Source organism: Schistocerca nitens, chromosome 8 (assembly GCF_023898315.1).
Source record: "Schistocerca nitens isolate TAMUIC-IGC-003100 chromosome 8, iqSchNite1.1, whole genome shotgun sequence".
In the NCBI taxonomy this organism is placed as follows: Eukaryota; Metazoa; Arthropoda; class Insecta; order Orthoptera; family Acrididae; genus Schistocerca; species Schistocerca nitens.
This window is the reverse complement of record NC_064621.1, coordinates 368,186,124-368,204,583: the sequence shown is the minus strand read 5'-3', so window position 1 is coordinate 368,204,583 and position 18,460 is coordinate 368,186,124. Positions and strand designations below refer to the sequence as shown.

The 18,460-nt window shown below is 43.9% G+C and overlaps 1 protein-coding gene across 2 annotated transcripts in view; it reads left to right on the top strand.

Annotated features, from left to right (window-relative positions):
• LOC126198617 (cytochrome P450 4C1-like) overlaps window positions 1–18,460 on the top strand; it is a 142,176-nt gene that overhangs the window by 70,612 nt on the left and 53,104 nt on the right. For both annotated transcript variants that reach the window (XM_049935072.1, XM_049935071.1), the window contains 2 exons: window positions 15,350–15,422; window positions 15,511–15,620. In XM_049935072.1, coding sequence (XP_049791029.1) covers window positions 15,350–15,422; window positions 15,511–15,620 — 183 coding nt within the window. The remainder of the gene's footprint in view (window positions 1–15,349; window positions 15,423–15,510; window positions 15,621–18,460) is intronic.

Below are 18,460 nucleotides of genomic sequence, written 5' to 3'. Positions count from 1 at the left end.
TGAACCTTTCTTTTATTTCCATCATTGCTTCCTCGATGAACAGATTGAACAGTAGGGTCGAAAGACTACATCCTTTTCTTACACCCTTTTTAATGAGAGCACTTTGTTCTTGGTCGTCCGCTCTTATTATTCCCTCTTGGTTGTTGTACATATTGTATATGAACTGTCTCTTCCTATAGCTTACCCCTATTTTTCTCAGAATATCGAACATCTTGCACCATTTTACATTGTCGAAGCCTTTTTCCAAGTCGACAAATCCTATGAATGTGTCTTGATTTTTCTTTAATCTTGCTTCCATTATTAACTGCAATGTCAGAATGGCCTTTCTCGTGCCTTTACTTTTCGTAAAGCCAAACTGATCGTCATCTAGCGGATTCTCAATTTTCTTTTCCATTTCACCTGGAAACTGTAGGGAAAAAGACCCAGTGTATGCTGGAGTGAAAGGATCTCATGGCATTAAATTCAAATCAATGTCAACTGACATAATAATCTATAGATCATTTCAGTTTGCATATTCCTTATTTAATCAGTTTGCAAGAGACAGGGCTCCCTCACTAGGGAAATGCTCGCATCTGCACCGCTCTGCCCCCACTTGCCAGACTGAAGGACGGTACGTTAGCCGCCATTTTAGGTCACCTGCGCGTGTCTGTTGGCCGGGCGCCACTGGGCAATGGGCAGAGCACAGAGAGCACACATGTGCATGCTACGAAGGTAGATGTTGGTGGTGGTGGTGGTTAGTGTTTAACGTCCCGTCGACAACGAGGTCATTAGAGACGGAGCGCAAGCTCGGGTTGGGGAAGGATTGGGAAGGAAATCGGCCGTGCCCTTTCAAAGGAACCATCTCGGCATTCGCCTGAAACGATTTAGGGAAATCACGGAAAACCTAAATCAGGATGGCCGGAGACGGGATTGAACCGTCGTCCTCCAGAATGCGAGTCCAGTGTGCTAACCACTGCGCCACTACGAAGGTAGAAAACCGCCCATTGGCCGAATTACAAATCACAATACTAAATACAACCGACTGCGGACCAGAAGAGGGGGGGTCCTGTGATATTCGATACCCGTGAAACTACCTCCGCTCTCTCTCAAGTGGCTGCTTCCTCTTGTAACGCCTAGTCCTGAAACCTGTAGACGAGGGTGACGTGCCTGCCTCCATGAGAGACCGCCATTTGTTCTTGCAGCCCCCAGACAAAGCATCACGTGGCAGCATTCCTTTGATCAGGAAATTTCAGACTCGAATTCTCTCTCTATCTATCACAAGTGGTTACTTCCAGTTAGTGCGAACACATGCATGAGTCAAGCTGTCCAAACACACAGCCTGAGTTTTCCATACCTCCTCAGAAAACTATGTTACTGTTGGCTAATGCTGGGGACAAACGGAGAGCTGTCACAATTGCTCTATCAAAAATGGAAGGAAGTAGTTCATTTGCACTATCCTATCAAATTAATTTTTTAACAATTTACATGAGTCAAATAGGTCACTAACCACCAACTTACGACGATTATTCTCCATAATAAAACACATTTTCAATGTCTGAGTATCACACATAAACACTTTGCAAATCAAGTAATTAAATTTGCGCCACAAATAGATCCTAGCATATCCGAGGTCTTGTACGCACCGAATTTGAGAGCACAATCACCTTCCTCCACCTCAACGTTCCACCTTACACTAAAGATATCTGCCGAAAGAAACTTCTGATTATACATAATCGCGAGCACGAAGCACGCGCCGTCTGCCAACTGCCGGGGAGCTTAGTGCGCGCAGGCCTGGAGAGGACTGGCCGGCAGCTGTGGCCGAGCGGTTCTAGGCACTTCAGTCCGAAACCACGAGGCTGCTACGGTCGCAGGTTCGAATCCTGCCTCGGGCATGGACGTGTGTGATGTCCTTAGGTTAGTTAGGTTTAAGTAGTTCTAACTTCTAGGGGACTGATGACCTCAGATGTTAAGTCCCACAGTGCTTAGAGCCATTTGAATCATTTGAGGACTGGAGATCCGCGCCGGCATCAGCCACGTTGGCAGTCCTTCGCAGATCTCTGGGTACCCACAGCGGATTGTACCGGATGCACAGAGGCAAGAAAGACTGTCACTAAGACTTCCAAGCAGTGAGCTAATCAATTTTCATCAGGGGAATAATCTTCCATTGCAAACACTCGCGATATTGAACCTTCTCACACAACGCACACGTCCGCTTCTGTCGCCACTAGACCAGCACATTGGTTCCTTGAGCATTCGGTTATCCGATGGGACTTATCCCCCCTGGCTACGTGCAAGAGCCGACAGGTCGGAGGATTCTATGTACCCGCTGGTCACACGAGGCTAGACCGCGGCTTTCGGTCGGCTGAAGCGTCATGCCTACTCCTGCCACTGACCGCGACACATTGTGAGACAAGCAGGTGTGGCCTACATGTATAGGTCTACCTGCAATTCCACCCCTGACATAGACTTCCCAGTTTAAAAAATCCACTATACCCTACCCGATTGTCGATTAACCTCAGATCTGTCATACGAAAGGTAGATTCCTCCAATTTATACGAGTTATTTTCAAAGATAGAAGAAATCGGATCACACATGTGTTTTCATATCAATGAAGTACTTTTACTTGTTTTTAAAATCCAGTACAACAGTATGGCATACCCTGTATTTCCTCTAAGTATTATCTCATCAGGTTAAAAAAAATCTGTTTTTATCAGCATAATATCTGTTACATCCTGCACCATAGCACTAGAATATTAAACTCATTATTGACTCATAACAGTGTTAAGAGCATCCTATCACAGGATGCTTCCTCATTTTCGAACTCTCTTAAAGTAGCCAAATGCCACATCACCTATGGTCTGTTAAGGCAGCAGCCCAGAGGAGTTGCAAATATCAGTTTAATACTACACATCAATTTATAAGTTTGGTAATATGGATGACCTTATTACAATGATTCTCTCTCCCTGTGCAGGTAGTAGATTGAAATTTCATTAAAAGATCTTATCTTAATGACTAATTACCACTCCGACGCGCGAACCATATCCATGGTATTCTCGCCCTCGCTTCCACCCACGTGGCGTCACGTCGTTGATATGAAACAGATGAACTAATTAATTAAACTGATTATGAGAGTCCCTTTTCATGGCGTGTAATTTTCTTCCCACAGTCGGATGTCACTCGCCACAAAACGCTTACAGACGCTTCTGTGTCGTCTCTGAGGGCTTCCCACAGGCTAGTTGGCCACTTCCTCCGATACAAAAGTTGGTGGTAACCGTCGTCAGGTAGCTTTAGATATCCAACACTAAACTCATTCTGTCTGCCGATTGGCTTGCCGCGCTAGTGGAAGTAAGTCACAATCCCGGTATACTGCTCCCCCACTAATCGTGATGAAACCTGGGCGCTGTAGGATGCTTCACTTTCTTCTACACCCCCGCGACACCGCCGAACCCTGCCCCCGCCGCCGCCACTGCCCTGCAGGCGAACAACAACCACCGCCGCCACCGGCCAACGTGTAAGAGCCGGCAGACCTGGGTTTCCCTCAGAATACAACGCTGTAGAAGCATACATATTGGCTCCCTCCAAATTAGTGGCTGGATGTCTCGAGAACTGAATTGGAATCCCTGGAGGGAAGGTGATGTCCTTCTCGAGGAACACTATTGAGATAATCTAGAGAAACGACATTTGAAGCTGACTGTAGAAGGATTCTACTGACGCCAAAATATCTTTCGCGTAAAGACCACGACGATAAGATACGAGAATTTAGTTCCCATACCGAGGCATACAGTCAGGCTGCTGTTTCCTCAATCGATTCGCGAGCGGAATACGAAAGAGAATGACGTAGTGGTACAAGATGCCGTCCGACACACACCACATGATGGCTTGCAAAGTAAGCATACGGATGTAGATGTAAATTTATTCCACCTATTAAGATAACACTCCACTCATTTATAGCTGCACAAATCTCGCGGAAAGCAAACGAGGGAACTTCTGTTGCTAAACGTCTCTTGGTAAAATCTTCGTATCAGACCCATTTTCTCATTTTAGTCACTTCGCGGAATGTATGCGAGAGGTTGTAATATGTTTGGCCACAACACTTATAAGGAGAGTTACAGAGCTACCCTCTCAACTCCCCTTTCGTCAGAGTATCGCTTACCTTCCATTTTCTCACGAGTCTTCCAGTCTTCGATACGTAGGATTTGACTCCACCTGACTTCGACGAGTAAGAGGTGTCCCCCGTCAAGCCACATACCCATGCTAATTCTCTCGAAATCCCATCACGTTCCGACTGCACAGTTTCCTCAGCTACAAGGCTGTCTAGTCCACCAACCGTCACTGAATAGGTAGAGAGCTATCACAACGAGAAAAATAGCACACTAAGCTACAGGAGGAAAGTCATAACCGTGTAAAGTATACCCGGACTGCATAGAGAAATTCAGAATCTCAACAGCTGCAATTCATCGATATCGAACCATTGTCTATAAAAATATCCTTGTACGTGTCCTAATCTCCTTTGTGTTATTGCTATGATTACCACGCTAGAAACACGGCAGTGTAATGGTATCAGAGACCTCGGTGACGGCATAGCGTTTCGTGAGAAATACATCACCATTCTTTTCAAATTCAGCAAAATTTCATAATACGAATCTAATAGTAAAAAAGAAGTTCCAGTATACTACCGTCTTGAATGTTTCACATTGGTGCAGCGGCTTCACATCTCCATGCAGAATTCAGAGCTATTTCAATAGTACGGGGAGATTCGTAATTTAATGAAAGGACAGGTCACTCCTTTACTCCCACGGGCTGCTCGATAGTGTACCGTCCCTAAAACTACTTTCTCTCGGGAGAAGAGCTTATTCACATGAGTAGAACGCATACAAGCCGGACCAAATCAGTGTCAATGTTTCCTCCAGCAACAACAGTCATCTTAGTACCCCTATCTTTTACACCTCGACCCGATATGTAGCGCGACAGTCTCTTGATGACATACTGACGGGATTTGCGGTCGCTTTCTCGTGCACAGTCAAATCTTAGTGGGCGGATCACACTCCATTAAAAATCCATGTAGATTTGAGCTTGACATACTTTCCTGCTTTTGCGCACCGACTTGTCGCTTAATAGTGTTTGAATTGCTTCTCTTAACACTACAGCAAATTATTCCGAACCAGACATATGCATTCTACTCCAATTCGTTCCAGATGCTTACTACTGGGTACCACACGGCAGTTAACGCTTCCGATGACAGTGTACGGGATTTCTAGTCTCATTATAGTGCAGTATATTTAGTTGCTTTTGTGTCAACTACCACCTCCACCACAGGTCTCTCGCCTGCTTGCGTACAACTGCACGAATGTCCCATATCTAATACAAATACACAGGAAAACAACGTGCAGTGCATTGTGGAGTGTACATCGCACAAATATTATCAATTACACATCCATCCCAGTCTCATATGCAGATCACATCAAAAATTTCCTAGATGCTTCCATACATATCCCAATCCAAACTATGTTTCCGTGAGAAATACGTTCCCAGAGACTTTTTTTCCGTCACATATTCGAGTGGAGTATGTCAACCTATAAGATCCTAGCAGCATCGAAATGATGCTTTTGCTTCGTAGACCTGTCACGTAACTCGAACAGATGCGGGCTCACAGTATTGGTAAACGTAGTGTCGAGCTGTCGAACTCATCATGCTGTTCACCAGTACGTATCATTTAACGAATAACGGGTCTAGGCATGTTAACGTCTGGAGAGCAGCTGATCATGACCTCAAAGTTATGGTGGAAATTGAGAATGTATAGTGAGGTACGAAGATGGACCTCGGTCAAATAGAGTGGAGGAAACTGGGCAGCGCCGGCCGCGGTGGTCTCGCGGTTCTAGGCGCGCAGTCCGGAACCGAGCGACTGCTACGGTCGCAGGTTCGAATCCTGCCTCGGGCATGGATGTGTGTGGTGTCCTTAGGTTAGTTAGGTTTCAGTTGTTCTAAGTTCTAGGGGACTGATGACCACAGCAGTTGAGTCCCATAGTGCTCAGAGCCATTTGAGCCAAAACTGTGCAGCAAACAGCTATATATATCGAGCGGCATCCTGATTTCGAAATGTAATCCGCTTACGCTAAAAATATAGCCTATCCAGTGAAGCAATGTAATCAGATGTCTGTAACATAACTACCAAATGTTATTACGGCTATTTAAGTAAAGTGATGCTATGTGTGGCTCCCACCATTAACAAATCTGCTGTAAACTAAAGTCATATAAATCGAAATTAAATCTGCTTGTGAAAAAAATACCCACTAATCCAGCGATGCAGTAGAATGCTATGCGTGTAACTTATCTCCAGACGTCTGTCAGGGCTATTTATCTAGAGTATGCTGTGTAGGGTACTTCCTCCCATAGTTAACTAATGTCCCATTAAAACTGCAGTCTTCTGCACTATATACAGCCCATAATGATTTTGGAAATGTACTCCTGTATTGCTAGCATTTAGACAGCATCAGACTCGAACAGTCCACTTTCATAGTTATAAATCAGAGCTTAAAAACCAGGTTCCTTTTAGCGAAGGGATCTTCCCATCACATTCCTAAAGAAATGGGAAGAGTCTGCGACACATTCACAGCCGCGAAGGTAGGTTTCCGATGGAGACTAGACGTTTGAAATTCTAAGAAAATAAGCATAAGCTGTAGGAAAAAGAACTGTAAGAACTGGCTGCTAATGCGATATTCCAGGCTTCTGTTCCATCATAACAGCAGTTTTTAACGTCATCGATTTCCAATTTGCATAGTTTTATCACGGATATTTAGATACGTTTTTGCTGTATTTGCCTAGTATTCCTACATCCATCACATTGTCATCACCCTGTAGGAGACATAATTTCTCAGTCCTGACTGAGATGAGCTTGAGAGATTTACTACGTAGATAGCTGCTAAAGACACCAAATACATTTGAAAGTTTTCGGTAGTTGGAATCCTCCTTTTATCAAGAAGATTAACGCTGCTAGACAGTCGAGGCCAGAATAATTAGACATGATGAACGAGCGACATGTATATGTACTGAACAAGTGAACAGAAGATCAAATGAAATTGTAAAACGACGTAGAAAAGGTATCTGAATGTAGCGAAAATTGGCAGTTGACCCTAAATATCGAAAAGTGTGAGGTCATCCACATGAGTGGTAAAAGAAATCCGTTAAACCTCGGTTACACGATAAATCAGTCAAATCTAAAGGCCGTAAATTCAACTAAATACATAGGAATTACAAATACGAACAAATTAAATTAAAGGAAACCATAGAAAATGTTGTGGGGAAGGCTAACCAAAGACAGCGTTTTACTGGCAGGACACTTAGAAAATATAACAGATCCACTACGCTTGTCCGTCCTCTTTTAGAATACTGCTGCGCGGTGTGGGATCTTTACTAGATAGGATTGACGGAGTACATCGAAAAAGTTCAAAGAAGGCAGCGCGTTTAGTATTATCGCGAAACAGGGGGGAGAGTGTTACTGAAATGATACAGGATTTGGGCTGGTCTTCACTAAAACAAAGGCGTTTTTTGTTGCGGCGGAATTTTTTCACGAAATTTCAGTCACCGACTTTCTCTTCCGAATGAAAAAATATTTTGTTGACACCGACCTACATACGGAGAAACAATCACCATGATAAAATACGGGAAATCAGAGCTCGTACGGAAAGATATAGCGGTTTGTTATTTCCGCGCGCTATGCGAGATTGGAACAACAGAGAATTGTGAAGGTGGTTCAAAAATGGCTCTGAGCACTATGGGACTCAACTGCTGAGGTCATTAGTCCCCTAGAACTTAGAACTAGTTAAACCTAACTAACCTAAGGACATCACAAACATCCATGCCCGAGGCAGGATTCGAACCTGCGACCGTAGCGGTCTTGCGGTTCCAGACTGCAGCGCCTTTAACCGCACGGCCACTTCGGCCGGCGAAAGTGGTTCGATGAACCCTCTGCCAGGCACTTAAATGTGATATGGAGAGTATCCTTGTAGACATATAGGTGTAGCTGAACCACACACACACACACATGGTGTCTATGGCAGTAGGGAGGGAAGGAGGGAGGTAGGGAGAGACGGAGGCACTGGTCCTGCTGAGTCTCACCATTTCGTGCACTTTCAGATGTGTGTGGGTGGATTTGGCAGCTATCTGCGTAGTAAATATCTCTCGTTCATCTCTGTCAGGGATAAGAAACCAAGTCTCCAACATGGTGATGACAGTGTGATGGATATAGAAGTGGAAGGTGAAATGAAGTCCCATGCTCCTTGACGGAGCGTTGGGGAACGATGCGGGAGATCCGCACCGTCGTACCAGGCAAGGTCCTAATGGAGGTGGTTTGCCGTTGCTTTCCTCCAACCGTAGTGGGGATGAATGATGATGATGATGATGATGATAATGATGATGATGATGGAGACGACACAACACCCAGTCATCTCGGGGAAGATGAAAATCCCTGACCCCGCCGGGAATGGAACCCGGGACCCCGTGCTCGGGATGCTAGAACGCTACCGCGAGCCACGAGCTGCGGACGGATCTAGGAGTACTAGGTAAAAACGGCGAGAAAGTATCTAAAGACCCGTGATAAAACCATATCAGAAGGAAATGGCTGAAGATAAAATTTGCTATTCTGATGGAGCAACTGTCTGGAATACAGCAGTAGCTGCCAATTCTTACAGTTCTTTTTCCTACAGCTTATGCTTATTTTCTTAGAATTTCAAACGTCTAGTCTCCATCGGAAACCTACCTTCGCGGCTGTGAATATGTCGCAGACTCTTCCCATTTCTTTAGGAATGTGATGGGAAGATCCCTTCGCTAAAAGGAACCTGGTTTTTAAGCTCTGATTTATAACTATGAAAGTGGACTGTTCGAGTCTGATGCTGTCTAAATGCTAGCAATACAGGAGTACATTTCCAAAATCATTATGGGCTGTATATAGTGCAGAAGACTGCAGTTTTAATGGGACATTAGTTAACTATGGGAGGAAGTACCCTACACAGCATACTCTAGATAAATAGCCCTGACAGACGTCTGGAGATAAGTTACACGCATAGCATTCTACTGCATCGCTGGATTAGTGGGCATTTTTTCCCCAAGCAAATTTAATTATTTTTATCAGAATGGGATTTATATGCACGTATCTGGCATGAATGACTGTAGTTTTAATAGCATATTTGTTAATGGTGGGGCCCACACACACCATCACGTTACCTTAATAGACCTGATAACATTTCATAGTTATGTTACAGACATCTGATTCCATTGCTTCACTGGATAGGTTGTATTTTCAGCGTATGCGGTTTACAATTCGAAATCAGGATGCCGCTCGATATACACACATCAAAAAAAGTTTTGCATCACCTCGGTTCCGGGAGTTCCGGTACCTGCACAGAAAATTGGAACAGAAATCAACATAAACTTCATTTCCGCCATTTTTATTGCTTATTGCTTATTAAAATCACATACTGCGTGTTGTACCACCATACAGCGAGACCTTCAGAGGTGATGGTCCAGACTGTTGTACACACCGGTACCTCTAACACCCAGTAGCACGTCCTCTTGCATTGTTGCATGTCTCTATTCATCGTGGCATACTATCGACAATTTCATCAAGGCACTGTTGGTCAAGATTGTCCCACTCATCAACGGTGATTCGATGTAGATCCCTCAGAAGTGTTGGCGGGTCACGTCGTCCATAAACAGACTTTTTCCATCTATCCCAGGCATGTTCGATAGCGTTCATGTCTGGAGAACATGCTGGTCACTCTAGTCAAGCGATGTCGTTACCCTGAAGGAAAACATTCACTAGATGTGCACGATGAGGGCGCGAATTGTCGTCCATGAAGACGAATGCCTCGCCAATATGCTGCCGATATGGTTGCACTATCGGTCGTAGGATGGCATTCATGTATCGTACAGCCGTTACGGCGCCTTCCACGACCACCAGCGGCGTATGTCGGCCCCACATAACGCCACCCCAAAACAGCAGGGAACCTCCACCTTGCTGCACTCGCTGGACAGTGTGTCTAAGGCGTTCAGCGTGACCGGGTTGCCTCCAAACATGTCTCCGACGTTTCTCTGGTTGAAGGCATATGCGACACTCATCGGTGAAGAGAACGTGATGCCAGTCCTCAGCGTCCATTCGTCATATTGTAGGGACCATCTGTACCGCGCTGCATGGTGTCGTGGTTGCAAGGATGGACCTCGCCATGGACGTCGGGCGTGAATTTGCATATCATGCAGCCTATTGTGCACAGTTCGAGTCGTAGCACTACGTCCTGTGGCTGGAAGAAAAGCATTATTCAACATGGTGGCGTTGTTGTCAGGGTTCCACCGAGCCATAATCCATAGTTAGCGATCATCCACTGCAGAAGTAGCCCTTGGGCTACCTGAGCGAGGGATGTCATCGACAGTTCCTGTCTCTTTGTATCTCCTCCATGTCCGAAGAACATCGCTTTGGTTTACTCCGAGACGCCTGGACACTTCGTTTGTTGAGAGCCCTTTTTCGCACGGAGTAACAATGCGGAGCGATCGAACCGCGCTAATGACCGTCTAGGCGTGGTTGAACTACAGACAACACGAGCCGTGTACCTCCTTCCTGGTGCAATGACTGGAACAGATCGGCTGTCAGGCCCCCTCCGTCTAATAGGAGCTGCACATACATGGTTGTTTACATCTATGGGCGGGTTTAGTGACATCTCTGAATAGCCAAGAGACTGTGTCTGTGATACAACATCCACAGTCAATGTCTATCTTCAGGAGTTCTGGGAATCGGGGTGATGCTAAACTTTTTTTGATGTGTGTATATATCTGTTTGCTGCACAGCATCCTCCACTCTAATTAATCGAACCCCACCTTCGTACCTCATTATACATTCTTAATTTCCACCATCGCTTTGGGGTCACTGCTCTCCCGACATAATATGCATAGACCCGTTCCACGTTAAATGATACGTACTGGAGAACAGTATCATCAGTTCGACAGCTCGACACTACGTTTACCAATCCTTTGAGCCCCCATCTGTTCGTGTTACGTGACAGGTCTGCGAAGCAAAAGTATCATGTCGATGTTGCTAGGATGTTCCATTCCAATATGTCACGGAAAAAAAGAAATCTGTGAGAAAGACGATGTATTTCTCTCGGAAACATAGGATGGATTGGGGGGTGTATGGAAGCATCTAGAAAATTTTTGACGCGACCTGCGTGTGAGATTGGGATGTATGTGTAATCGATAATATTGGTGCGATGTACCGACGACAATGCTCTGCAAAGCCGCTTGCATTGTATTTGTATTGGATGTGGGATGTTCCCAGATGATGAAGTTGTCCGCAAGCAGGCCTGAAACCTGTGGTGGAGGTAGTAGTTGACCCAAACCCAACTAAATCTATTGCACATTGATAGGACTAGAAGTCTCGTACACTGTCATCGGAAGCGTTAACAGCCGTAAAGTTCCCAGCAGTAAGCATCTGAAGCGAGCTGAAATAGAATGCATATATCTTGTTAGGATTAATTTGCTGGAACCTTAAGGGAAGCAATTCAAATACTATGAACTGACAAGTCGTTGAGGTAAAGCAGAAGAATATGTCAAGCTCAAATCTGCATGGATTTTCAAGGGAGGTGTGATCCACCCACTAATATTCGACGCTGTAGGAGACGAGTGACCGCAAATCTCGTCAGTATGTCACCAAGAGACTATCACGCTACAAATCAGGTCGAGATGTAAGAGATAGGGGTACTAACAAGGGAAACTTCCCCTCAGATTTAATGATACGATGGCTCATTGGATCGCCTGTCTAAAACTGAACACAAATCAGGCATGAAAACAGGAAGAAGGTATACTGAACTGTCCAAAAAGAAGCAAAATAGAAGCAGTGAACGGTCTAAGCTCAAGATGTGCAACATCGAGCGAGCCTGAACAGGCAAGGCCTCGTGGTTATGCAGTCACGACGTTGGACTGCGAAGGAGAACGTCCATTTTCAAATCTCCCTCGTGCCCCATTTAGTTTTTCTCTCTCCACAAATTTATGAACTTTCCGTCCGGTCATTGATGTGTCTGTTAGCTGTATTCAAATTTGTATCTGTGTCGTGGTATAACGTCCCTTTGCAGCAGCGACGTGTAAGGAAGGGACCTCCAGCCGTACGTACCTTCTATTTGATCTACACACGTGCCACATGTTATGATTCTTTCGTACCGTTTTGGAAGTTTTCACTCTAATTCATGTATTGTAACATAGCTCACACCGATATGACTACTAGTCATTTCCATTCCTGTTCCACTCGCAAATAGAACGAAGGATAAAAAGACATCCCCTATTCCTCAGTATGAGTGCTGATTTCTCGTATATTATCTTCGTGATCCTTACGCGAAATGTGTACTGGCGTCAGCAAAGTCCTTCTGCAGTCAGCTTCCAACGTCGGTTCTCTCAATTTTCTCAGTAGTGATCCTCGATATGAAATTCACCTCCCTTTATGGGATTTCCATTTGAGTTTTCGAGACATCCAGCCACTAATTTGACAGGAGTCGATAGGAATGCTTCTACAGGGCTGTATTCTGAGGGAAACCCAGGTCTGCAGACTCAAACACGTTTGGCGGTGGCGACGGTGTTTGCTGTTACCCTACAGGTCGGTGGCGGCGGCAGGGGCGGGGCCGGGGGCGTCGCGGGGGTGGAGAAGAAAGTGAAGCAGCCTACAGCTCCCGTAGGCAGACAGGTCTCAGCAGGATTAGTTCCGGAACAGTAAATCGGGATTATAAGTGACTTGCTTCCACCAGCGTGATGAGGCAGCTGACAGACAGAATGAGTTTACTGATGGATATCTTTAGCTATTTGACGACGGTAACCACCCGGTTTAGCATCGGAGGAAGAGACTACCTAGCGTGTGGGGAGCTTCCACAGAGGTTACTGAAGCGACTGTAAGGGTTACCTGGCGAGTATAATCTGACTGCGGTAAAAACATTACTCACCACGCAAAAGGACTGGCATGTTCAATTTAATTAATTAGTCTATCAATTTGATACCAATGACGTACCGCCAGGCGGGTAAGAGCGAGGGCGAGAGTACCACGGTTATGATTCGCGAGTAATCACTCGTTTTTTCGTTGTGGTGAGATCTTTTGAGAGGGTTTGAAAGGTGGGAGTCATCCTGTGGCAGAGGTGTAACATGCTCTTAGCTGTTTGTCACGGGCCAAAAATGAGTGTAATAATTTAGTGCTGTGGTGCAGGATGTAACAGATATGAAGGTGATAATAACACACGGAAACCAAATGGCAGTTATAAGAGTCGAGGGGCATGAAAGGGAAGCAGTGGTTGGGAAAGGAGTGAGACAGGGTTGTAGCCTTTCCCCGATGTTATTCAATCTGTATATTGAGCAAGCAGTAAAGGAAAAAAAAGAAAAATTCGGAGTAGGTATTAAAATTCATGGAGAAGAAGTAAAAACTTTGAGGTTCGCCGATGACATTGTAATTTTGTCAGAGACAGCAAAGGACTTGGAAGAGCAGTTGAACGGAATGGACAGTGTCTTGAAAGGAGGATATAAGATGAACATCAACAAAAGCAAAACGAGGATAATGGAATGTAGTCAAATTAAGTCGGGTGATGCTGAGGGAATTAGATTAGGAAATGAGACACTTAAAGTAGTAAAGGAGTTTTGCTATTTAGGGAGTAAAATAACCGATGATGGTCGAAGTAGAGAGGATATAAAATGTAGACTGGCAATGGCAAGGAAAGCGTTTCTCAAGAAGAGAAACTTGTTAACATCGAGTATAGATTTAAGTGTCAGGAAGTCATTTCTGAAAGTATTTGTATGGAGTGTAGCCATGTATGGAAGTGAAACATGGACGATAACTAGTTTGGACAAGAAGAGAATAGAAGCTTTCGAAATGTGGTGCTACAGAAGAATGCTGAAGATAAGGTGGGTAGATCACGTAACTAATGAGGAGGTATTGAGTAGGATTGGGGAGAAGAGGAGTTTGTGGCACAACTTGACTAGAAGAAGGGATCGGTTGGTAGGACATGTTTTGAGGCATCGAGGGATCACAAATTTAGCATTGGAGGGCACCGTGGAGGGTAAAAATCGTAGAGGGAGACCAAGAGATGAGTACACTAAGCAGATTCAGAAGGATGTAGGTTGCAGTAGGTACTGAGAGATGAAGAAGCTTGCACAGGATAGAGTAGCATGGAGAGCTGCATCAAACCAGTCTCAGGACTGAAGACCACAACAACAACAACAAATAACATACTTTATTTCACCTCATTAGAGAATACTTAGAGGAAGAATAGCCTGTATTTTTACAACCAGTAACGATACTTTAGTGAAATTAAAATGTGTGTACGCTCCAATCTCTTTTGTCTTCTAAAATAACTCATATAAAAGACAGGAATCTATATTTCCTTTTTGGATTCGGTAAATTAGATTTTTTAAGCTCGGGAATCTATCTCAAACGTGGAATTGCAGTTAGAACTATGTGTCCAACAACACAGGATATCAAACACTCTCCTGCTTCGATTGGGCCGAGCTCCGTCTTGCATAAACCACATCTTATCGAAGTCAGGGTCACTTTGTATAATGGGGATGAAATCATCTTCCAAAACATTCACATACCTTTCGGCAGTCACCGTGCCATCAAGGAATAACGCACCGATTTTTCCGTGACTGGACATTGCACACCACACAGTCACACATTGAGGGTGAAGAGACTTCTCGATCGCAAAATGTAGGTTCTCAGTCCCCCGAATCCGCCAATTTTGCTATTGACCAACCCATCGAAATGATAGTGGGCTTCGTCGCTAACCCAAACTATGCAGGGCATACTAATTCCCATCATGCCCCGCGGCCAATAGTGCAGTTTAAAACGTCCTAATACAAACTGTTCAGAAGCTGTTACAAATTTATTTCATATAGGTCAATAATTGACACCCTGTAAAATCACCTGCATTACAGAATACGGTAAGATGCTGTAAAATGACGGCTCTCTGTGTCACCCAAATCAGTACGCTGCAAGATGCGAAGGTCGGCCGATATGTTTGGTAAAGGCATTACAGTGTTAGATTCATACGGTACAACCACATTATCTCTGTTATAACTAGTTATACAACGGCCGGCCGAAGTGGCCGTGCGGTTAAAGGCGCTGCAGTCTGGAACCGCAAGACCGCTACGGTCGCAGGTTCGAATCCTGCCTCGGGCATGGATGTTTGTGATGTCCTTAGGTTAGTTAGGTTTAACTAGTTCTAAGTTCTAGGGGACTAATGACCTCAGCAGTTGAGTCCCATAGTGCTCAGAGCCATTTGAACCATTTGAAGTTATACAACAATAAATAGGAATCTAGCCTGATAAAGATTCAAATTACACTTCCAATTAAATGCTGCAGGTAATAACTGAGAGGAGGAAACAGAGACAACGCAGTGCACTCAACGTACGTGCACTAAGCCAAGACGACACAGGTAACTGAATTTTGTAATTACAGAGGGGCCCTCATCCTATAAGAAAAATATGTATTCGTGGTAAAAATTCCGAATTTGTTTGCTGCAGGTGTGAAGAATCGCGTCGCTTTCTTGGATTTACTACTGGATATGTCCATGAATGGGGAAAATCTTGACGACGCTGATATCCAGGAGGAAGTTGACACTTTCATGTTCGAGGTAAGCAGAAAAAAAACTGTCGTCTGCAATTTTAATACCACCGTCGTTGGCTTCTCACTAATTTCACATTGATTGTTGGTCATATTGTTATAATGCAGTTACGTTCCACTGATCAAATTACCTCGTTTATGATGTTCTAATCAACCTAACTAAACTTCCTGAAGTACTGCAGCCCACATCTTATTCGGTGTATATCCTAAAAAGACTTTAAGTCCTTCACCGCCCATAAATGTTGAGAGAGACGCTAGTTACCTGTCGCTCTCTTGTTAGGGTAACATACGCAGAATTGTCAAATGGCTCTGAGCACTATGGGACTTAACATCTGTGGTCATCAGTCCCCTAGAATTTAGAACTACTTAAACCTAACTAACCTAAGGACATCACACACATCCATGCCCGAGGCAGGATTCGAACCTGCGACCGTAGTAGTCGCGCGGTTCCGGACTGAGCGCCTGAACCGCTAGACCACTGCGGCCGGCCCAGAATTGTCGATTACGAAATAAAAAAAAAGAGAGTTAACCCGAAAAATGAAATACTTTCGGGAATTTCTTACTATCCTACTTCAATGAGAGATACTTATAATAGTTTCCACAACGAAACTTTGTCCTGAAACCTGAGAGAAAATAGAAAGATATCCGAGAACTCGGATCAGTAACAGACGCCAAAGTAAGTAACTTAGAAGCAGATATCCTCAGAGTAATGCAGCAAATAAAATTACTTTAACAAGCAGGTCTTTCATTCCATACAGTATACCAGTTAGGTTACTTTCAGAGGATGCTGATGCAAAAGCTTCATACTCACTTAGCAAGCATATACAACGGCTCGCTCGACGATGTATCCGTGTCCAAAGACTGGAAAGTTGCACAAGTCACACCAATATTCACAAAACGGCGATAGAAGTAATCCACTAAATTAAAGGCCCGTTTCATTAACGTCGATATGCAGCAGGGTCAACATGGATTTAGAAAATATCGTTCTTGTGAAACACAACTAGCATTTTACACACACGAAGTGTTGAGTGCTATTGACAAGGAATTTCAAATTGATTTCGTATTTATAAATTTTCAGTAGGCTTTTGACACTGTACCTCACATGCGGATTGTAATCAGTGGAATGGATTATCGTCTTAGTTATGCGACTGCATTTGCGATTTCCTGTCAGAGATCACAGTCCGTAGTAACTGACGGAAAGTCGTCGAGTAAAACAGAAATAATTTCTCGCGTTCCCCAAGGTAGTGTTATAGGCCCTCTTCTGTTCCTTATTTACATAAATGATTTGGGAGACAATCTGAGATGCCGTCCTAGGTTGTATACAGATGATACTGTCGTTTAGCGCCAAATAAAGTCATCAGAAGATCAAAAAAACTGTAAAACCAATTAGAAAACAGATCTATATGGTGCGAAAATTGGCAACTGACCCTAAATAATGAAAAGTGTGAGATCATCCACATGAGTGCTAAAAGTAATCCGTTAAACGTCGTTTACACAATAAATTAATCAAATCTAAAGGCCGTAAATTCGACTAAATACCTAGGAATTACAATTACGAACAACTTAAATTGGAAAGAACGCACAGAAAATGTCGATGGAGAAGGCGAATCAAAGACTTCGATTTACTGGCAGAACACGCAGAAGATGCAACAGATCTTCTAAAGAGACTACCTATGCTAAGCTTGTCCTTTCTGCTTTGGAGCACAGTTGCGCGATGTGGGACCCTTACCAGATAGGATTAACGGAGAACATCGAGAAAATTCAAAGAAGTGCAGCACGTTTTGTGTTGTCGAGAAATAGGGAAGATAGTGTCACGGACATGATACAGGATTGCGGTGGACGTCATTAAAACAAAGGCGTTTCTCATTGCTGTGGGATCCTTACAAGAAATTTCAATGACCAACTTTCTCCTCCGAATGCGGAAATATTTTGTTGAGGCCGACCTACTAAGGGAGAAACGATTATCTTAATAAAATAAGGGAAATCTGAGCTAGCACAGGAAGATATAAGGGTTCATTTTGTCCGCGCGCTGTTCAGGAGTGGAATAATAGAGAATTATTGTGAAGGTCGTTCGATGAACCGTTTGCCAGGCACTTACATGCCATTTGGAGAGTATCGATGTAGATGTTGACGTAGATGTAGAACATGAAACGACATTGTGAAAAGGTTTTCAATAGGTTTTCAACAAGCGAAATGGTGAAAAAATTGGAGATCTCGCATTGATTTACTAGCCAGATTTCGACAATGAGAATACCTTTTGCAGTTGGGTCAGGAGATCATAGTTCTGCATCGATTGCCATGGCGTGATGGCAATTTGTGGACTTCCGCTATAGAGCACCGTATAACTCACGTCTTAATGATAAAGGCATTATAGTCTACACTCTGCCAGCGGGACACGCGTGTCTGACATGAATTTTATGCTGCAAGATAGTTATCTGGTACTGCTTAAATAATTAGGTTGAAAGAACTGTACATGACTTCTGGCTTTGATTATTTAGTGTAGTGCACTATCACCATACTTACCTAAAATTTTCTTCGCAAAAGCTGTGAAGAACTTGAAACCAAAATGTTAACGGAACTCCTATTCACTGTGGATGAAGGTGCCGTAATAGCTGATTATGAAAGAATGTGCAGTACACATTGTCTAAATTTGCAACTACTTCGAAAAAACTGAAATTAAAAATAGAAGCGAAAAAACTAGTGTAGTAAGTAAATTTAAAATGAGACATTGACATAAATATTGAAGGAAATACTATAGAAAAAGATTAATATTTTATTTAAGCAACTTTAAAGGTTAAAGGACCGATGATGCAACTCCTTAAGACTGTCCTGTACGCACATCAGACTAAA